At 42.0% G+C, this 22,922-nt stretch overlaps 1 protein-coding gene across 7 annotated transcripts in view; it reads right to left on the bottom strand.

The window, feature by feature from the left end:
* The window catches only part of UBN2 (ubinuclein 2), a 91,109-nt gene extending 81,388 nt beyond the window's left edge, over positions 1–9,721 (bottom strand). For 4 of the 7 annotated variants that reach the window (XM_045495829.1, XM_045495835.1, XM_045495828.1 and 1 more), the window contains exons 1-2: positions 8,918–9,721; positions 2,767–2,859 (exon numbers count right to left, since the gene is read on the bottom strand). In XM_045495829.1, coding sequence (XP_045351785.1) covers positions 2,767–2,859; positions 8,918–9,388 — 564 coding nt within the window. In that variant the 5' untranslated portion in view covers positions 9,389–9,721. The remainder of the gene's footprint in view (positions 1–2,766; positions 2,860–8,917) is intronic. The other 3 variants (XM_045495832.1, XM_045495831.1, XM_045495833.1) reach the window with 3 other exon arrangements.
* Positions 9,722–22,922: the final 13,201 nt, after the last annotated feature.

Here is a 22,922-nt window from a genome sequence, read left to right as displayed (position 1 = left end):
AACTCTTGATCTCAGCCCAGATCATGATCTCGCAGTTCGTGGATTCGAGCCCCGCACTGGGCTCTGCACTGATGGTGTAGATCCTGCTTGGGATTCTGTCTCTCCCTCTCTCTGCCCCTCCCCTGCTTGTGCTCTCTCTCTCTCAAAATAAATAAATAAACTAAAAAAGAAAAAAAAAATTTAAAGAAAGGAATTAAGAGAGTAAGTAGCCACAATAAAAATCTAGAGAAGAAATATAGCCCATTAATTTGAATTATAACAAGAGTAATATTTTATCCCTGCATAATTACAGCGCCTGGATATAACCCAGTTATTTGGAACTCGATGTTACACATCAACCACCTTCTTCAGAATATTGGTTTTTCCATGGCAAGTACTATCCAAGGGCTCCCCAATAAGATTTAATGCTAACTCTGAAGCAGTACATCATACACTGAGTCACAATACTTATAGGATCATATGCTAGGAATTCTTTCATTTGCAAAGGGCAATTCTAATTCTTAGTTCTATAACCTATGGAAAAAATAGGCACTCCAATGTAGTATTAGAGGAATGGAAACTGGTAACTTAGAAACCGGTAATTTGGTTAATATATACCCAAGCTAAATAAATAAATGCATATATCTTTCGACCTAAAAATTCCACTTCTAGGAATCTGCCCAACAGATAAACTTGCAACTCTGTGAAATACCACACGACTAAATAATTTACTGTAGCACTATTTACAACAGCAAATTTTTGGAAACAATTTAAATCATTTGGGGACTGGTTAAATAAACTGTGATATGTCCATACAATGGAATACCACGCAACCCTAAAAGAGAGGGGGAGGGAGAGAGAGAGAGAGAGAGAGAGAGAGAGAGAGAGAGAGAGAAGAAAGTTCTCTTTGTATTGATATGAAAAAATCTCAACGTTTATTTATTTTTTGGGACAGAGAGAGACAGAGCATGAACGGGGGAGGGGCAGAGAGAGAGGGAGACACAGAATCGGAAACAGGCTCCAGGCTCTGAGCCATCAGCCCAGAACCTGACGCGGGGCTCGAACTCACGGACCGCGAGATCGTGACATGGCTGAAGTCGGACGCTTAACCGACTGCGCCACCCAGGCGCCCCGATATGAAATAATCTCCAAGTTAGAGTAAATGAAAAAAACAAAGAACAGAAGGACCCCCCAAAACATTATGTGCCTCTGGGAGGTGAGATTATGTGGGTGAACAAAAGAATGAAAGATTTTTCACTCTATACTTTTTGAGTTCTGAACCATGTAAATATATTGTCTGGTTAAAACATTAAATTTAACCAATGTATCAACTTGCATAAAAAAGCCATAGGGGGCGCCTGGGTGGCTCATCAGTAGAGCATCTGACTCCTGATTTTGGTTCAGGTCATGATCCCAGGAAGGTGGGATCAAGCCCAGCAGGGAGCCTGCTTAGGATTCATTCATTCTCCCATTCTCTCTCTCTGTCTCTCTCTCCCCCTATGCCCCTCTCCTGTGCTAGCACTCTCTCTCACAGAAAAAAAAAAAAAAAAAAATCGTTGGGGCACCTGGCTGGCTCAGTCAGTAAACCATGGGACTCTTGATCTCAGGGTCATGAATTCAAGTCCCACTTTGGGTACAGAGATTACTTAAAAATAAAAATCAAGCCATAGTACATCAGAATATATAATGAGAACACCGTATTTTAATTAAACACTACAGTTTACATAACAACTTTTGCTATTCCTTCCATCAAAATGCCCACCAGTCCATCCCCAACCCAAATTATTATATAATTACAGAATATAAAGCCAGAAGGAGCTTCAAAGAGTCTTCAAAAAAAGAAAACTGTGGCCCACAAAGGTTAAATAATCTCACCAAAGGACAATTTGTAGGTGGCAAAGTACGGCCTACAACCTGATCCACATCCCAAAGCATTCTCATACTTTTCCCTCACCCCAAATACATTCTTCATTAGCACAAGGAGCCAACTAGTGTCAACCAAGATCCTAGTTGAATCTGGATAACATGAATGACAGGGCTAGCACCACCTGACCTCCTATCTCTGTGAGACAATTTTCAGTGCTTACAGGGGAACCCGAAAGGGGTCTTGCTTTTCATGGGTTATGTTTTAGCAAAGTGCCATGAAGTCAAGTCATAGGATAAACATCAGGAGTGAGGAGGGGAGAGGGCTTTCCTACAAACCCAGTTACTAGAAAACTTGAGGAAAACGTTAAGCAACTTCACAATCAGGTCATTAGAATTTATTTTTACATTAAAACCAATACCAATCTATTCATGGCACAGAATTTAAAATGTACATGAATGTTTAAGGTAAACAAGAGACTTTCAAAGAAATTTCATGCTGCTTCTGATTGATTCTGATCCCCAGGGCCTAGAAGTACACACATTCATTCTCTTGAAGTCTAAAGAGGCATGAAAACTTGAGACCTACTACACCAAGGGAATTAAAGTGGTCTTCTCAATGGCAGTGGAAAGACAAAGGATCAGAGCTAGATCATGTAGCTTAGTTCCTGCCACTGTGTGATCTTGAGCTCAGAGCCTCAGTTTCTTCATGTGTAAAACACACTCAGTATTACTTAGTATGTGGTGTCATTATAAGGATGAGAGAAAATATAAGTTAAGCAAGGTACCTGGACTCTATAAGGAGTGCAATTTATAAGAGCAAAATAAGGTTTGCAGTGGGTATTATAAGCCCTCCCAACCAGTCACAGGAGGAAAAAAGGCCAACAGGGTAAAATGACCTAGTGAAGAGTATATTATACTCACATATTTCATTTCAAACTTCTTAGCCAACATTTCCACTTCTTGCCTCTCTTGCTGCTCGTCATTAAATGGGTCTTCTGTGTGAATGGGCTTCTTCTGATTCAAAGAAAATGGGAAAAGAAATAAAAGTATTAGTACTGCTTCAACCAGAGGCAAATACATCCTTAAATTTAATGAGAGTCAAAATTTCCAAATATTAACAAATGAGTTAGAAGCATTAAAAGTAACCAGAAAGAAATGTTCATCTGTAGCAAAATAACACTTGCAGTTTTAATGGATTCTTACACATTCTCAAGTTTTTCGGTGAACAGATCAACAATTCAACTTGTCTCCTCCTACAGAATGATCTATGGCCACCATGTCCAAAATAAAAAGGCCAAAAATCCCCCAAGAAAATTAGATAAAAACAAAAAATCCCACTTATAACTCTAGTTTGAGATCTTCCCAACAAAGATAACTGCTTTGGTCAGGAAATGCTTCTCAAAGGATCACCTGGTTATTCATCAGTGTCACCACTGATTCATCTGCCCTGAGCTGTCACTAGAGTATCTGTAGCTGCTATAGCCTTCTGCTGAGGCCGGGCATCAACACCTCTACCTACATCACCTACTTTTGTTTGTTTAATTTTTTTTTAACATTTATTTATTTTTGAGAGAGACAGAGCAGGAGCATGGGGAGGGGCAGAGAGAGGGGGAGACACAGAATCCAAAGCAGGCTCCAGGCTCTGAGCTGTCAGCACAGAGCCCGACGTGGGGCTCGAACCCATGAACCGCGAGACCATGACCTGAGCTGAAGTCCGACGCTCCACCAACTGAGCCACCCAGGTGCCCCAACATCACCTACTTGTTATCAATGGATAGTCATTCAAGGGAATACATACTACTTGCAAACAAAGCTAGAAAAGTGAAGTAGCTGCGAACAGATTCCATTACCATGGCCTCCTTCTAGCAGGGAAGAATCAAAGTTTATTATAATACATGGTTTTTAAAAAACCACACGAACAGCTCGGATCCCACATTTGCCATCCATTTACCGAAACAAACAAAAACATAAATCACATCCTTTACTCAGGTTTACTATTTTAGCAGGCACATTTCATATATATATAGTTTTTCAGCCCAAAAAAGGGGAAACAAGGAGCTGCATATGCGTCAAAATTCTACTTGTACCTAATTATGAACAACTGACTAGAAAGTTAATTTTTTAAAAAAGGAAGGCTAGGTATTTTTACTGAGGTAGTATTTTCAGGAATTAAAGATAAAGTATATTACAACTGAAATATTGGATACAGATTCAGCTGAATCTGAAGAAAAAAATTCAGAAGGGACAAAGGTTTGCACACTTTGGAACAGAGATATTTCATCCTGGGTATAAAGGCTGAGGTTTGATCAGTGTAAAAACATGACAGAAAAATATGAACAGAATTCATACAAAACAATTCATCAGACCTAGGGTATAAGAATAAAAGGATGCTCTTAAAGCTTAAAGAAGTAATCTTAGAATCAACTTGTAAAATTATCTACTGCAATAAGTAATATATTTACAGAATCCTTTATCCCAGGAGGAGTTACCTGTGGAAAAAATACATATGACCTGAAAGGAATAATTAAACCAGCAGGAAGAGACTGATAATGAAATAAGAAATATGAAGCATGTCCAGGATACAGCCCTAACCTGAGCCTAAGGACAGAGAGCAACCACCACAACTGCCATTATGAACGTATGCTTCAAGTCACTGTGAAGTCTAAACACTAGGTCTTCCTGTTGGTCTGACCCGTTTTATATGTGAAATATAAACACACGGACATATATTTTTAATAAGAATCACCTTATGTGCCATTTTATAAGATTTTATGTAGACTTCATAGAGACATCAAAAATAAATCTCTTACTCTTGACAGTCTGTAAAAATAAATTTAAGAAAACTGACTCACTCTCCTTTCACAGTTAAGAAATCAACCCCTACCCACAATCAAGGCTCTAAGTAAGCTTTATGGTTTTCCGATGGAAAAAAAGATTTGAAAATCAGTAAATATCAAAATTATGAGCTACCCGCAGGCATAAACATTGTAATAATTTTGTCCTTTGATGTTAACTCATTAACACCATTTTCGGATCTTCCACGTTACCAAAAATATGCACTATGACAATGGGATACCATAGAATTCTGTAAAAGTATAACCATATTAACACCATAATCATTTTTTTCCTTTTTTAAGTTTATTTTATCCATTTTGAGAGAGGGAGAGAGAGGGAGGGAGGGAGGGAGGGAGGGAGGGAGGGAGGGAGAGCATGGGGTGGGGGTGGGGCAGAAAGGGGGGGAGAGGGAGGGAGGGGGAGGGAGGGAGGCAGAGGGGGAAGGAGGGAGAGGGAGAAAGAGAGACACCCAAGCAGGCTCCACCTGTCAGCACTGACCCAATGTGGGGCTCGAACCCCACCAACCGTGAGATCATGACCCAACCAGAAATCAAGAGTCGGACGCTTGACCAACTAGCCACCCAGGCACCCCTCTTTTTCTTTTTATACTAAATGTTCAATTAATCACATTCACAAATGGATGCTCTAGTTAACTGATTCCCTGGTTTACTAAAAGTTAAACAAAAATTACTTGCATAGCAATTACTGCCAGAACTTATATCTAAACTGTACTATTTCCCTTTAGCCAGAAATGGTGAACACATTAACCTCTGAGGATAGAGACAATTGCCATGCCTCAGTCATCATCCTGAACCACCTCAATCAGGGCTTAGCAGTCCACAGAGATAACAAGGTAAGGGTTTAGCTAACCTGCGTCCTTATAACCTAACAAGAAGGGATTTTGTTTTTCATATTTTGCCAACATACACTCATTTAACTGCGCTTTGCCTCATTAATAAAAAATAATATGCAAAAATTCTGTTTGCATTCGGTTAATCAGGGTTTTACTATTCATTTTGTATCTATGAAGGGGAATGATTTAAATGTATCCCGATAGGGGCGCCTGGGTGGCGCAGTCGGTTAAGCGTCCGACTTCAGCCAGGTCACGATCTCGCGGTCCGTGGGTTCGAGCCCCGCGTCAGGCTCTGGGCTGATGGCTCAGAGCCTGGAGCCTGTTTCCGATTCTGTGTCTCCCTCTCTCTCTGCCCCTCCCCCGTTCATGCTCTGTCTCTCTCTGTCCCAAAAATAAATAAACGTTGAAAAAAAAAAAAATTTTTTTTAAATGTATCCCGATAAAGATGGTATTCACATGCGACACAGATTTATACCTACACCTATTAACTAAAGATTCAAAATTTAGAATCTTTTTTTCTTTTAATTTTACACAATGTCTTTTCCTTGCCTTTCTACTCAAACTCTGCTACACAGTAAGTTTTTCAATTACAAAAACTCAACATTAAAACTATTTTTTTTTTTAACGTTTATTTATTTTTGAGACAGAGAGAGACACAGCATGAACGGGGGAGGGGCAGAGAGAGAGGGAGACACAGAATCGGAAGCAGGCTCCAGGCTCTGAGCCATCAGCCCAGAGCCCGACGCGGGGCTCGAACTCGCGGACCGCGAGATCCTAACCTGAGCTGAAGTCGGACGCTCAACCGACTGGGCCACCCGGGCGCCCCTCAACATTAAAACTATTTTGAAAAGATTATAACATCCTTAAAAATAACTGGACTCTCCCTGAGGGAAGAAAAACCAAATTTGGGAATCACTGCTTTGCAGATCAATTCTGTTGGTTTCATTTTGCTTTTTTTGTTGGTTTCTATTGCTAGGATTTCCTTTCATGGAAATATGACAACCTCATTTAAAGAAATGTTTCCTACAATTCCTTTAAAAATATGTTCATTGGGAGTTATCATAGGTAAATCTGGCAAATCTTGGTTGCAAAGGTGCATTATATAAACCATGGGGTTTTTTTTGTTCAGAATACAACAAATGATACATGGCTGAATATACAAGAAAAAGTGACCAATATATCCCAAAATTGAGAGCATAAACAGAAAAACTAAACTGAATTATTCATCTTTCTCCTATTACATGAAACTAGTAGTTCTGATATTATCAGGTTAACAAACAAGGTAGGGGGTCAAAATTAACTTTTTTTGGTCGTAATTAAAAGATAAATATCTACTATTACTTTATCATGGAATGAATATCATAGCATTAAGAGGATCAGAACAAATCCCTATTTCTACTATAACTCTCATTTTAGTTCATTTTGGCAGGATCCTCCAAATTTTTTTAAACTATAAAATTTTAAGAAGTTTTGTTTTATTAACAAGTGGTACTAGTATGGAAAGAAATACTAATAAAATTACATACAAGCACTTTGCATCTGCGTCCTCATTTGCTAAGTGGGGACAATGGTTCCTACCTCAAGAAGCTCTGCTGGACTGATTCCATAAGCCATACACCTTACTCGGACCTGTGTCTAGCACGCACATAGGAAGATTTCAGTAAATATTAGCTACCATAATGTATTTTTACCCAAATATGATGCTTTTCATCTGTAATGTATGAAGTAGATTAGGGAGTCAAACAGCAAACTTACTTACATGAGAAGATCAAATACAATTTACTTGAAAAATGCTCCAATCCAGTATTTTCAAAATTATTTTGGAAAAAAGAAACATCAAATTTATAAAAAGGAGGGGTACTAAAGTGAGTCTGAAGGATAAAATGTTATGTGGACATGGCCAATATGATCTCTACCCTTGCCAATTCATTTAGGTTGCAAACATTTAAAATGATTTGACCTAGGGGCACCTGTGTGGCTCAGTCAGTTAAGCGTCTGACTTCAGCTCAGGTCATGATCTCGTGGCTCATGAGTTCAAGCCCCGTGTTGGACTCTGTGCTGACAGCTCAGAGCCTGGAGCCTGCTTCAGATTCTGTGTCTCCTCTCTCTGCCCCTTCTTCCCCTGCTCATGCTCTGTTTCTCTTTCTCTCTCAAAAATAAACATGAAAAAAATAATAATAAAGTGATTTGACCACACAACAATATTTACAAATAATGATCAAAAGATTCATTGGCCTTAAAATAAACAAAATCAAGTGACATTAATATATTTTTAAACTAAAGAGTCATTCATCTCAACTATAAAGATAGTTGAGAACAAAAACAAAACAAATGACTTCTTGAGTCCATTAGATCTGTACTGAAACAAACCTAATAAAGAGCATAATCTCTAAACGACAGAGGAAATTGTTCTTACTGCTTTTACTCTATCATTTCCCTTTCTAGTTTACTTCTAAAGATCACCAAAACCTACAATAAAGATTACAATTAGCAACAAACCTCTCTCCTATCTTGGTTGTTCACCAGTTCCATCAAAGGCATACCTATGGATTTTCAACAGTTTCTAAAAATTCAAAGCTAAGATGTTTTTCATTGTTCTCCAAAAATCACCATGGCCAATACACCATCCTCCAACGCGGACCTATAAACTAATGATAAACACTCAAATAAGAGTATGATGGTAGGCGCCAAAGACACCTTCCCATTCAATTACACTAAGAACAAACTATACAGAAAACAAAGCTAAATAGGTTTACCAACAGCAACATGAGAGAGGAAAATAAGTAACCAAATAACCCACTTCTTCATTCCTAGAGCGGACTCCTTAGTCTGAAATTTTTCAGATTACTTTCAAATCCCCTTCAATTAAGAGAAATACCCAACGTTCGCAAGCACACCTCAGAGCCAAACATAAGAGTGAAGAGGACGATGTCGAGGGGTTACACTATCTCTGGGCTTCCGACCGGGGGGCGTGTCCCCCAAGGTTTTCTCTTCCTTTCTACTGGAATGACTGACTGCTGGAGCTGCACAAGGAAAACCCAACCACGTAACTTGCAGAGCTCCCAGATTTTGCATGGGGAGCAGAAAGGAACATAAATTCTGAGGTCCCGAAAGCTGCAGGGGAAAACCGGCTCCGAGCGGCATTCGGAGCAGGCGAGCGAGGGGGGGTCGGCGGAGCCGGGTGGGAGCCTTGGCCAACCCTGGGGAGCAGGGGAAAACAGCACCGACCACTCGTCCACCCTCTCGGCCCCTGCCCCCGCCAGCCCACCCTCCCAGGCGACCCGAGACGCGCAAAGTGGGCGTCGGAAGGTGCCAACCACTGGGAGAGGCGGACGCGTCCTGAGACTCCCAGGGTCTGGGGGGTGAGGGAGGAATCTTCTGTACCCGTTGTTCTCCGCACAGCAGCAGCTCCGGGTAACTGAACTCCACGCAGCTCTCGTCGGTGGGATCCTTGAGCACCAGCTCCAGGCGCACCGTCTCCCTCGGCGGCCTCTGCTGCGGCTCGGCCCGGGAAGCCGTCTCCCGCGGCGGGGGCGGCTGCAAGTGCAGCTGAGGGAGCGGCGGCGGCGGCGGCTCGGGCCGCGGGGGCTCGCGCTGCAGCGACATGGGCGGCTCGGCGCGGCTGACCTCGCGCTGGGGGAGCGGCTTCTCCCGCGGCGGGGGCTGCACGTCCGACCGGGGGGCAGCCTCCCGCGGGGCCGGCTGCTCCGCCCGGGCCGGCTCGCGGTATGGCTGCGGCTCCAGCCGGGGGGGCTCGCGAGGGTACTCGGGCTCGCGTTCGGCCCCCGGGTAGTCGGCCTCGCGCCGCCTCACCGGTGACAGGCTAATAAACGCTACTCTGCGTGGCTCCGCCATCCCCACTGTTCTGGCCCTGTGCCTTCGCTCGAGCCGGCGCTCGGTTCTACGCCGAGTTGTTTGCCTGCCCGCCCTTCCTTTTGCTTTCCGTCGCTTTTCTTCCCTCCACCACCCTCAGTCGTCTCTGCCGACGCCACCGTGAGTGCGGACCGTGCCCCCTTCCCAGCCACTATGTTCTGATGGGCTCCACCGCCATCGCCAGGGTCGCCGCAGCCGCCATGTTGGATACCCCACATAAATAGAAGCAGGCCGCTGAGCGGGCGCATGCGCAGATAGGAGACGCTCGCGTCCACCGTCGTGGCTGCGGCTCAGTTTTCCTCTTTTCCTCCCAACAGTCTGGAGTCCAGACAGGTCAGCGGAAGTGACGTAGTGGCAGGGCCGGTTTCCTTGGAAACGGAGACGCCGTCTGCGCCCTTCCTAAAAGGGAGGGGTCTGGGGTTTCCCTAGCTTCCCGTTTGCACCCGGAAACCGGAGGCGCGCGTGGGGCTCAGCAAAGAGCCAGTGTCGGGATGCGCCTGGGACTGACCTAATCATGGCGCTGGGTCCCGTCCGGCCCATTCCTCCGGCACTCGGCTCTAATGAGTTGGGGTTGTCAAGCTGGTTACTCGAGGCGGATACGGAGAAAGTGTTGAGGGACGCGAGGACCAGCTGCGGTGCCTGCCTGCCCAGCGCCCCGCTGCCCGAAATACCGAGGGAAGAAAGGAAATGGCTAACTCCAGCCGGACTCGCCCTGCGGCTTCCCTCCGCAGAGCGCAACACTGACTCCCACAGGCCTACCTTTCCTCGACCGACTGCTGTCGCCCGGCCACGGTGGGGATTGTGTGTGGCACGGTCGTAAAATGAGCAGTACCGTTTTGCAGTTGGGTAAATGAACAGTTCTGGGCTCGTCCACAAAGCCTAAACTGTTGAAATTAACAGAAAACTTCTCAGGAGGATTTGGTGGTATTTTAGAGAACGTACTCTCTGCAAGTGGAATGCTAAATGACCCATTTCGGGGTGGAGGGGAGCCTTGTTTGGGAACGCCTTGTAGGCACACGTGTGATAAACTAATTGGAATCCAGATTCAAAAGGATGAGAGTTACTGTCCATTTTAATCCACGAACCAGAAAGCAAATTTGAGGCCCTCCCCCCTCCAAATCCTGAAGAGAATTCACGCCTTCTGTTAAATCCATTAACCGGATTAACAATGTTACCACGAATTCGCGACCGTTTCATTGGGTCAGTATGACGTCTTAGACACTCAAGTTTTTTCCTACAGAGTAAGTTGTAAGGTAACTCGTATCCAGTAGCCTCCACAGCTTAGCTCAGACAGCAAACTGGCGGTCTGTGGGCTGAATCGTTCTGCAGGCGTGTGACTCTTCCAACATAATCTTCCAACTTCTAACGTACTGTTTTTCTAACTTCTCACAACTCCCAGTGAGAAATAGATTCTACACTGAAACCCAGTATACGCACAGATACGTAGCTGAAATACAGGTTTCACAGAACTTACCTTATTGTGTAAAATAAAGAACAAAATTAATACAGCATAAATATATTTTATAATACAATGTACAAACCAATCAATATAAATAGCACAGAAGATTTTATTTAATGCTGTGGAAATCCTTGCCTGTTCATAGGTTTATTTCAGTCCACAATGCATGAGGGTAATGCTGCACATTCATCTCGTCTACCATTGAGCCTGATCTGTAACTTTATTTTTCATTTTTTTTTTTAACTTTTATTTATCTTTGAGACAGAGAGAGACAGAGCATGAACGGGGAGGGGCAGAGAGAGAGGGAGACACAGAATCGGAAACAGGCTCCAGGCTCTGAGCCATCAGCCCAGAGCCCGACGCGGGGCTCGAACTCACGGACCGCGAGATCGTGACCTGGCTGAAGTCGGACGCTTAACCGACTGCGCCACCCAGGCGCCCCAGTAACTTTATTTTTCAAATGAGTCAAAACTGAATTTCTTAGTTCATACACATAGGCATTGTGAATAGTAATGTGAATCCACTTTCTTTGCAGTAAATTCTTTCATCTTAATCCAACATAATGATTATTAATTTCATGTATGGCAATCATTTTTCTGTGTAAATGAGGTACTAATCCCCAATAATTTATTCTCCTCATAGACATCAACTTTAATAAAATTATTTAAGGTTTTGAAGACCAAATGAATCTTCTATACATTTGTTTTCATTTAATATTTCAAGTTATCTTCTGTTTTTAGTAGTTTTCAATAATTTTTATATCTTTATGGTTTCCTGTTTATATTTGTTGTCCCATCACTTGCAATTCCATTACAAATTGTATAGTTTTTTTTTAGTGACTTAAATGCTATTTCCTAGTTGTGAATATATTTTTCTCCATACAGACAATAACTCCTCTATAAAATTGTCTTGCTACACATATCTGGCATAAAAGTATTATATAATTTGCAATATTAGTACTCTCATCTAGTTGGACTGTTACTGCATAAGAATCATTGATTCTTCTCAAGCTTCTGTGATAATTGAGTTGATATTGTGTTATTTCTAGGAAGTATAGCTTTGAACTTATCAGCTTGTTTGCCACCAAAAACACATGCACCGACATATTGGATGACGCAGCTTTTTAGCACTTAGCGCTAAACCATTTTTCTTTTGCCACAGCTAAACACAAAGATTGTGTTCCTCATTAATATTTGTGAAGCAACTGATAATTGTGCCAATAACTTTATGCCCTTTTCCTTAAGAACATCTTTTTGGGGCTTATTGACAAGTTGATCATGCTGTATTTTCAAATGTCCTTTTACTTTTGAAGGTATTATTAAGCTCTCTTTGCTGGAAATGTATTATCTTCTCTTCTTTGAAATGTAAAGTCTGTTTTCTGATTATTAGAATAACGTATTTTTCTCAGTATTTTCACTGCACATCCAAATCTAACAGCTAAACTTGAACATGGGGGCGCCTGGGTGTCTCAGTCGATTGAGCCTCCGACTCCTGATTTTGGCTTGGGTCTTGATCTCAGGATTCGTCGGATTGAGCCCTGTGTCAGCCTCTGTGCTAAGAGCACTGAGCCTGCTTAGAATTCTCTCTCTCCTCTCTCTCTCTCTCCCTCTCCCTCTCTCTCTCTGCCCCTCCCCTGCTCTTGCTCACTCTCAAAGCAAATAAATAAGCTTTTTAAATAAATAAATATTTTTAAAAATTTTAAAAATAAACGGGGGCGCCTGGGTGGCGCAGTCGGTTAAGCGTCTGACTTCAGCCAGGTCACGATCTCGCGGTCTGTGAGTTCGAGCCCCGCGTCGGGCTCTGGGCTGATGGCTCAGAGCCTGGAGCCTGTTTCCGATTCTGTGTCTCCCTCTCTCTCTGCCCCTCCCCTGTTCATGCTCTGTCTCGCTCTGTGCCAAAAATAAATAAACGTTGAAAAAAAATAATAAATAAATAAATAAATAAATAAATAAACGAACACAATTTCTGTATTTTTCTTTCTTACTTTTTTTTCTTTTTTGAGAGAAAGGGTGAAAGTGAGCGAGGGGCAGAGAGAGAGAGAGGGAAAGAGAGAGTCCCACAAGGGGCAGAGAGAGAGAAAGAGAACTGGGGCCCACCCGAAGTGGGGCTCGAGCTCACCAACCGTGAGATCACGCCTGAGCCAAGGTCAGATGCTTAACTGACTGAGCCACCCAGGTGCCTCTATATTTCTCACGTTATTATTTCTTCTAATAACAAAGAAACTTCTTTGAGAACAACTGATACCAACTCGATTAATAAATAGTACACATTCATGATATGTATCACACACACACACACACACACACACACACACACACACTTATCATACGTGATGACACCCCTTGCTCCAAAAACAGACTTTAAGTTCTTCATTGGCACTCAATTGAAAATTCTGGTTTTTCTATCAGCAAGTAAAATTTCTCCTGTACTTCACTGCATAAATCACAGGCTGTGATAGGTAAAATTAGGCTCTACACTGCTATCTGTACAACAAATTAACCCAGGAATTCCAATGAGGTAACTGTTTATCTACCAGCTTCCCCTCCTGCACTCCAGCCTTGAATAATCCAGGATTAGTGTGGCCACTGGAACTTTCGATTCAATTAAGTGCTGCTGTAGCCTGGTTCATTTTTTAAAAATGCTGCTTGTGACCCTCAAAATTGATTTCACAGTCTTCTAACTGGTTGCGATCACCGGTTTGAAACCGATAGCCACCTTAGCAACCACCTTATTAGAACCTGAATAGATGAGGAAAATTTAATTTTCTTCCTTTTGGGATGTTTTAGGGGCAGAGCATGGGTACCGATGCATTTCCTTGGGAATTTGGGAAATCCTAAATACTCTTGTTCAGTAGTAAGGGCCTTTGAGGAGGCCAGGAAGAGGTCAAAGTCAATTCCCCCCCCTTTTTTTTTTAATTCTTATTTATTTTTGAGAGAGAGAACTCAAACAGCAGAAGGGCAGAGATAGAGAGGGAGATAAGGAATCCCAAGCAGTCTCCGCAGTTTCAGCACAGAGCCCATCGTGGGGCTCAAACTCAAGAACCGCGAGATCATGACCTGAGCTGAAATCAAGAGTCAGATGCTTAACTGACTGAGCCACCCAGGTGCCCCAAATTCAATTCCTCTTGAATGCGAAGTTAGAATACCTTTGTCTAAGATTTTAGATTATCTAAGATATCTAAGATATTAGTGTTATTGAACTGTAATGCTATGAGATCAGGCATTATGTTTTTGTTGTATATAAAATATCCTGTGAGATCAAGCTACTCATACCCTTTTCATGCAAAATTACTGTCCACCACATCTTTAGCACGGCAATGTAATAATGTTACAAACTCTCAAATGTCATGTTGAGGATTAAAGTTCAATCCAAGGTGTGGTGTTCTTGCACCTGTGGAGAAGTGTACTTATAGAAAAGGGACACACCAACCCCACTCTTTGGTGCTCCAAATTTAGTGGTATATCCTACAGGCAGAGCGGCAGGACTGTCCCCAAGTTCCTGTCTCCCACCTTCCCCAAAATGAATGAGGTAAGATGGTTGCCTTTTGGAGCTGAACAATAGGAAATACCTTAATTGGCAATAACAGCGACAATCGACAGCAAACGGTAGAATGGACCATAGTTCAATGTTACAGTAATCCTTCCTGTGTTGGTTCTGCCTGAGGAACACCCATTTGAATCAAGACCAGAATGTTTCGGGAAGATCCAAATGAAGAATATCACAGAGAAAGAAAAGCAAGTGTAAGTGTATGAAGGGAGTGAACTTGGTGGGTTGGGAGAAAGGTCAGACTGGCTGAGAGCACAGTGAGCAAGGTGGGGAGAGATGTAAGAGATAAATCTGAGAGGGATTTAAGAGTCAGCTTACACAATGGTGTAAGGAGTTGGGATTTTATTATAAATGAAACCAGAGCCATTGGAAAATTTTAAGTAAAAAAGTAACATGATCTTAGAAGAAAAGCATTTCCGGGTCCCTGGGTGGCTCAGTCAGTTAAGCGTCGGACTCCTGATTCCGGCTCAGGTTGTGATTTTACGGTTCATGAGATCAAACCCCACATCGGGCTCTGTGCTGACAGCGTGGAGCCTGCTTGGGATTCTCTCTCTCTCCCTCTCTCTCTCTTCCCCTCCCCAGCTCACTCTCTTTCTCTCAAATAATAAACATTTTTAAAAGAAGGAGAAAAGCATTTCAAGAAAGTGGGTAGTCAACTCTCTGTTGAATGCTACCAAGTCTAGTAAGATGAGGGCAGGGAGGTGATTCCCTGGCTTGACAAAATGGAGATTATTGGTAACCTTGAGGCTTTGTTTTCTTCAATTCAGACAAGGTTGAATTAATCTTACTTGTTTGTGGCACATTATTATCATTGGTCTATTCAAGACCCTTCTCAACCTCTCCTTCCCTCCCTCTCTGAAACTTCACCTTAATATCATTCCTCATCTCCAATGACAGAAATTATAAAGTTTAACTCTTTGTTTGTATGTGACTTCGTAATATGTGATTTTATATGCATATATTTTTAGTAGTAAGTTTATTATGTTACATATCTCATTCTGTTTCTTTTTCAGTCAACATCATAGTTTTAAGATCCACGCACGTTGCTGTGTATAATGATACACCAGTTTATAACTTTTTTTTTTAAATGTATACTAATTTTTTGACAGAGAGAGAGAGCACGAGCAGGGGAGGGGCAGAGAGAGAGAGAGAGGGACACCCCGAATCTGAAGCAGGCTCCAGGCGCCGAGCTGTCAGCACAGAGCCCGACGCGGGGCTTGAACCCATGAACCACGAGATCATGACCTGAGCTGAAGTTGGACGCTTAACCGACTGAGCCACCCAGGCGCGCCTATAACTTTTGAATACTCTGCAGTAGCACATTTTGCCTATTTTCTTAGCGATGAAGCCTCGAATTATCTCCTGCTTCCCCACCACCACCACAGTGCAACTATGAACACACTCATTCATATGCCCTTTGGATGTGTGTGAAAATGTGCTTTGGGGACGTATGCTCGGGTGAGAACCGTTGAGTCCTAGGACACACATTTTCATTGAGGGACCGCTCTCCAGGATGGTAGCACAAGTGCATAAGGGTTCCCATATCTCCACCACCACCACCACCACCGAATCCAGTTTCATTCTTGCCAGTCCTTATTATTCCAACTTGCATTTCTCTGATGACTGAGGGAGATGAGCATTGCTTCAGAGAACCTGTTGGTCTTTTAAGTCTTCTCTTCTGCAGATTGCCGGTTTATAATCATTTTCCACTTTTCCATTTGTGCATTTTCCATTTCCTGTCTTTCTCTTGTTGAATATACAATAATTTCAAATCAGTGAGGAAATGATGGATTATTCAATAAATAGATTAAGACAACTGGATGTAAAAAAGAAAAAAAAATGTAAAAGGGGCGCCTGGGTGGCTCAGTCGGTTAAGCATCTGACTTCTGCTCGGGTCATGATCTCACAGTTTGTGGGTTCGAGCCCCACGTTGGGCTCTGTGCTGACAGCTCGGAGCCTGGAGCCTGCTTTGGATTCTGTGTCTCCTTCTATCTCTGCCCCTCCCCCACCCGTGCTCTGTCTCTCTCTGTCTCTCAAAAATAAATGTAAAAAAAAAAATGTTTGTTTTTTTTAAAAAGACAACTGGGTAGCCGTCCACACAGGAATAAAATTGTATCTTATGACGTATGAAAGGCTACATTTCTACTGACTCAAAGTTTTAAATGTAAAAACTGAAATAAAAACTTCAGAAGAAATCAACCGAGATAAAAAAAAAAAATAATCTCACACTGGGGAAGCCCTTTCCAAGTCTGGTTGATAATTTCAACCATTTAAAATAAATTGCTACATGACAGAAAAGCAGGACTAGTCAAAAACAAATGACATAATTGAAACAATTTTGCAACACATTTCACAAAGGGTGACTGTCTCTAATCTACAAAAAACTCTCACAGATCAAGGAGCACCAACAATAATAACCAAATAGAAAAGTGAAGAAAGATATGAACAGATAGTTCACAGGAAAGGAAATACAAACAACTTTTCCGCAAATGTAGTCTGTTCAACCTGACTCAACTGTAGAATCAAAGAATACGTGCACTTTGAATTTAATAAATTGCCCTCCATAGGAAGTATCCGTTTATATTCCACTAGCAATGCATGAGGGTTTCTATTTCCCAATACCCTTGGCAATATAGCTTTTTGATCTTTGCCAAGCTGAGATATTTATTTGAGTGATTTTCGTGTACATTTCTCTTATGATGACATGATCCATACAATGAAATTTTATGCAAACTTCTAAAAATCTCATCACTAAGGTCTATTCTTAAGTGAAAAAAGCAACAGGAGGAACAACCTTCAATATGCTACCATTTGTGTAAAAAGAGGAAGAACACTGTGTTCTTTCTGGGAGAAATGATGTATTATGTATATATACATAAAATATCTCTGGATGTATATTCACAAAACTAAAAAGCGATCCGGGGAGAGACACTGCACAGCCAGTTGTAGAAACAGAAGAGGTTTATATGGGTTGGAGACAGTCTATCTCTGCCTCTGGTAACTAAACATTTGCATCTTTTTTTTTTTTTTAATTTAGGAATTCTTAACATACAAGAAAATGCATACTTGCACTTTTTTTTTTTATATTTTATTCATTGAGAAAGAGCGAGCACAAGTGGGGGAGGGGCAGGGAGAGAAGGACAGAGAGCAAATCCCAAGCTGGCTCTGCTCGCGGAGCTCGAACTCAAGAACTGTGAGATCGTGACCCAAGCCAAAATCAAGAGTAGTTGGACGCTTAACCGGTGGAGCAGCCCAGGCGCCCCAGAGCTTTTCCTTCTGTACACAGCCCTTTACCCTAGTACTCACTCCAGATAGGTAAGATCTCCTTCACCCCAGAAAGGTCCTTCGTGTCCTTTGCCACTCAGTATCCTCCCAAAAGTAAGCCCCATTCACATGTCTATCCACCATATATTACTTTTGTCTGTTCTTGAACATTACACAGAATCACACAGTATGTACTTAATAACACAGTATGTACATATGTGTGTGTGTGTGTGTGTGTGTGTGTGTGTGTGTGTGTTACGCCTGGCTTCTTTCCATCAACATGATGGTTTCGAAATTCATCCGTGGCATATTACCAGTAGTTTATTCTTTTTTCTTGTTGTGTAGCATTTCAGTTATGAATATACCACAATTTGTTTATACAGTGGATGTATTTTTTAATTTTTTTTAATGTTTTTATTTTATTCTTGAGAGAGAGAGAGAGACACGCAGTGAGAGCGGGGGAGGGACACAGAGAGACGGAGACAGAATCGGAAGCAGGGTCCAGGCTCTGATCTGTCAGCGCAGAGCCCGACGTGGGGCTTGAACTTACAGACTGCGAGATCATGACCTGAGCCGAAGTCAGACGCCCAACCAACTGAGCCACCCAGGCACCCCAGTATACAGTGTATGTATTAATGGATATTCTGAATGTTTATTCAGCTTTAATGCTTATAAAGTGTAATGATTTCCTGTTTTCTTAAATTTTTTTTTTCAACGTTTATTTATTTTGGGGACAGAGAGAGACAGAGCATGAACAGGGGAGGGGCAGAGAGAGAGGGAGACACAGAATCCGAAACAGGCTCCAGGCTCTGAGCCATCAGCCCAGAGCCTGACGCGGGGCTCGAACTCACGGACCGCGAGATCGTGACCTGGCTGAAGTCGGACGCTTAACCGACTGCGCCACCCAGGCGCCCCTGATTTCCTGTTTTCTAATTTTAATGGAAAAGTTATGGAATGCACATGGAACAGTTCCCTTGAGCAGAAACTGGTTTGTTGCAAATTGTGCTATGGGTAACGAAATACTAAACTAATAGTAGATTCAGTCTTGAGCAGGTTCATGAGGTTGTACCCATGCGGCAAGGGTATGGGAATTTCACACTGCAGAAGCACGAGGTCCAGAAGATTCTGTGTGAAAGTCAGATGCTTGAGTTGGAAAAAGCTACGAGTGTTATTTGGCATAGCCGGGCCAACGTTTTTCAGTTCTTCCTCGAATGTGCGGATAGTACATGGACATTCAGAGAAGGGAGAAATCAAAAAGTTTGGAATAGTTAGGGAAATGTTATGGAGGAAACGCACTTACGGATGATGAGGTGGTGGGTAAATAGAATAAGGGAAAGCATGGTGATGGCCTTTGAGATGGACTGCAGTGACCCGGGGGGATGGACTGGGCGGCCATGCCCCACCAAGTGGGCTACTAGTAGATTATTCAGAACCGAGTAATATGAGAACGTCTGTTTTCAAGTGTCATAAAGGAAATCAGCATAAGTGGGTTGAACACACAGAGCAGTTTATAAAGCAGATGCAGGAATATCTCCCGGAAGCAAAGGGAAGGAATTGCAATCAGTCCCCAAGAAGATGGAACCAGAATTAGGGATAGAAAACCTGCGGGACGCCAGACAACATTCCTTCTGTCTCCTTTCTGCGTCTCTTTCCGATCTGTTTCATTCTGCGTTCCTTTCTCTGTGACTTTCTCTGCTCCCCAAGTTACAGGATTAAAAATATGGCCTTGTTATACTTCCTCCAGTTTTTCTTTTTTTTTTTTTTTTTTTTTTTTTAAATTTTTTTTTTTTCAACGTTTATTTATTTTTGGGACAGAGAGAGACAGAGCATGAACGGGGGAGGGGCAGAGAGAGAGGGAGACACAGAATCGGAAACAGGCTCCAGGCTCTGAGCCATCAGCCCAGAGCCCGACGCGGGGCTCGAACTCCCGGACCGCGAGATCGTGACCTGGCTGAAGTCGGACGCTTAACCGACTGCGCCACCCAGGCGCCCCCCTCCAGTTTTTCTTTACATCATCTTTGTTGGAGCGACCGGCCCAGACGAAGACAGGAAAATTTTACACTCTACCAAAATTGTAGAGAAGGTTCTCTGACTGGCCTGGTTTGGGTCAGGTGCTCACCCCCAGATCAAACAACTGTGAAGAAGCATGGCTACCAGGAACTTGGGATCAGGTGGATGGGGATGGGGGTGGGGGACAGGACACTGTTCCAAGAAAGGGTAAGGGGCCTCCCAGGAATCTACTTGATGTCCACCGCACGAGATGGCAGAAAGCGTGGATGACTCTGTGGTAAAATCATTGTGAATCACGGTGATGATTTATCCTAGAATAGAAAACACATCACGTATAACAAAACTAATTGCAGAGATGACAAAAAATCCAGACCAGTTGCTATGGAAGAAATCAAGAATGTTGCCAAAGAACAAAGAAAGACTAGGACCATCCAGTTTCACAGAAAAATTCCACCAGGCGTTTATAGAACAATAGGTTTACTGTTATGTAAAGTGGTACAGTATAGACAATAGGGGAGAAGCCTACAGCTTCTTTTCATGACTCAAGCAAAACACTGATTCCACTTCTGACAAAGACTGAATTCATAAAAGAATAAACATTAAAAACCAATGCAGAGGAGTGCCTGGCTGGCTCAGTCGGTAGAGCGTGTGACTCTTGGTCTTGGAGTCATGAGTTCAAGTCCCACGTTGGGGGTAGAGTGTACTTAATAACTAAATATATATATCTTAAATATGTTTAAATATGCTGGTGGAGACCGGAATCAGAATAACCTGTGTGCACAGCAATTCAGCACCGTCTGTGAGAATACTTGTGTATGCTCTCTTTAACCAAGTGTTTCCACTTGTATGAATTTATCCAAGAGCTGTAACATTTTGTATGTGTGTGCTCCTCCCCATCTCTCACCTTGATTCATTAGCTAAAGGTTAATCATTTTTCAGCCAACCAACCCCTTCACTTACTTATTAGTTGTACCATTTTTCTGGTTTTAAATGAATTAATTTCAGAGTTTACTAGTTTTCTTGCAGAGTCCTTATGTTATTGCAATGTTCTTTTTATTACTTCATTTAGTTTTTTTAATTATTATTTTTTTTTTACATAGGCTCCACACCCAATGTGGGGCTTGAACTCATGACTGGGAGATGAAGAGTCGCATTTCTACTGAGGGAGCCAGCCAGGCACCCCCCCCCCCCCCACTTTTTATTACTTCTTGGTAAGTTGCTTAGGTCACTTGTTTTTATTTTTTTCTGTATATTAATATAAAAATCAAAGGCCTTCACCTGTCCTCTGAACTTTATCTCCAATCCAGTTCGAATACAACTTGGCTTTTCTCTTTTACCCTAAAATTAAGACAGGGTTTTTGTCTAAGTTTTTATTTGCAATTTGTTTGTTTTGTTGTTGGTGGTGGTGGTTTATTTTTATTTATTTTTGATTTTTTAATGTTTATTTTTAAGAGAGAGAGAGAGAGAGAGCAAGGGAGGGTCAGAGAGAGAGGGAGACACAGAATCTGAAGCAGGCTCCAGGCCCTGAGCTGTCAGCAAAGAGCCCGATGTGGGGCTTGAACTCACAAACCGCAAGATCATGACCTGAGCCCAAATTGGACACTCAACCAACTGAGCCACCCAGGTGCCTCTGGTTGGTAGTTTAAGTGGCTTTTTATTTTCTTTTTTTGATGTTTAGGTGGCAGAGCTCTTAGTTTTGTAGGTAACTTCTACTTATGACATTGTGATTTGAAAACCTCCGCATCGCTTTTATTTATTTAAAGGTTTATTTTTGAGAGAGAGAGAGGGAGGGAGGGAGAGAACAAGTGGGGGAAGGGCAGAGGGAGAGGGAGACAGAGGATCCAGAGTGGGCTCTGTGCTGAGAGCAGAGAGCCTGCCACGGGGCTCGAACTCACGAACTGTGAGATCATGTCCTGAGATGAAGTCGGGCACTTAGCAGACTGAGCCACCCAGGCGCCCCGCATTGGTTTTATTTTTGAGACTCTTGGTTACTAACTTACCTCTGTGACTTTGGCACAAGCAATTTTAGCATTCCGTGCCTTGGTCTGCAAAGGGGGAATAATACACATACTTTTTAAAGTTGTGGGGATTAAATTGAGTTAATATGTGTGAAGTGCTTAGATGTGTAGCTGGGGCATAGTAAGCACTTATATAAATGTTTGATGTTGTTTGCTTTGTGGCCTAATTTACTGACAGCTTTATTGAATGTTCTATGGGTTCTTGAAAAGGAAGTCAGTCTCTTTTCAAGGCATAAGCTACATTAACAATATATTCCTTATTAGTTGTCATACGTAAGTTACCTATATGCTTTTACTTACATTTTTTTCATTTCAACCATTGTGAACTGTAATCTTTTATTACTACTGTCCTTATAACTCTTATCATTTTTGTTTTTTGATGCTATTTCTTCCATTTCAGATTCATAACTGTTATATCCTCACTGAGAAATGGGCCTTTTGTCATTCAAATTGTGTTTCTTTGACTTGCTTAATGATCTTGACCTGGATTCAACCCTGTTTGGTTGTGACACCTGCTCCCTTTTATTTGCATTTGCCCAATTATACTATTACCCATATTTTTATTACCACTGCTTATGTGTAAACAGCAGAGTTAGGCTTTGCTTTGTGATCTAATCTGTCAATCTTCTTCTTGTAATAGGTGAGTGGAGTCCATTAGTATTTTTGACATGAGAGGTATGTTTGTGCATAGATCTCACATATTATTTTATGTCATGCTTTCTTCTTTAAACCTCTTTAAAAATCCCCCTTGAACTGATCTCTTTGCTTTGTTTTGTGTACGTTACCGCATTGGTAATTTGGAAGGTTTATGTTTTTGTTCTAATAGGATAATGTTATAGTGCACTTAATCCTCAATTTCTTTTGGACATTGTAATTCCATTCTATGACCAATGATGAAATTTAGGACTTTCTTTTTTTGTTTTTAAGATTGAATTTTTAAGTAATCTCCACACCCAACATGGGGCTCTAACTCACAACCCTGAGATCAAGAGTTGCATAAAGAAGAAGAAGAAAAAAGAATCACACACTGTACCGACTGAGCCAGCCAGATACCTCAGTATTTTCTCTTCTTTTAATTTGGTATTGCAAGATATACTTATATACTATTTGATTTATTACCTTTAATGATACCTTAAAGATGATATCTCAGTGAACTACCACTATTTTCTACCTTTCTGTAAGAGTGAAATGTTTGGTTATGGTTTTCATGTACATATTG

The sequence above is a fragment of the Leopardus geoffroyi genome, chromosome A2 (genome assembly GCF_018350155.1).
Source record: "Leopardus geoffroyi isolate Oge1 chromosome A2, O.geoffroyi_Oge1_pat1.0, whole genome shotgun sequence".
Taxonomy (NCBI): Eukaryota; Metazoa; Chordata; class Mammalia; order Carnivora; family Felidae; genus Leopardus; species Leopardus geoffroyi.
Note: the sequence above shows the minus strand (reverse complement) of the source record. Positions and strands in the feature narration are given on the sequence as shown.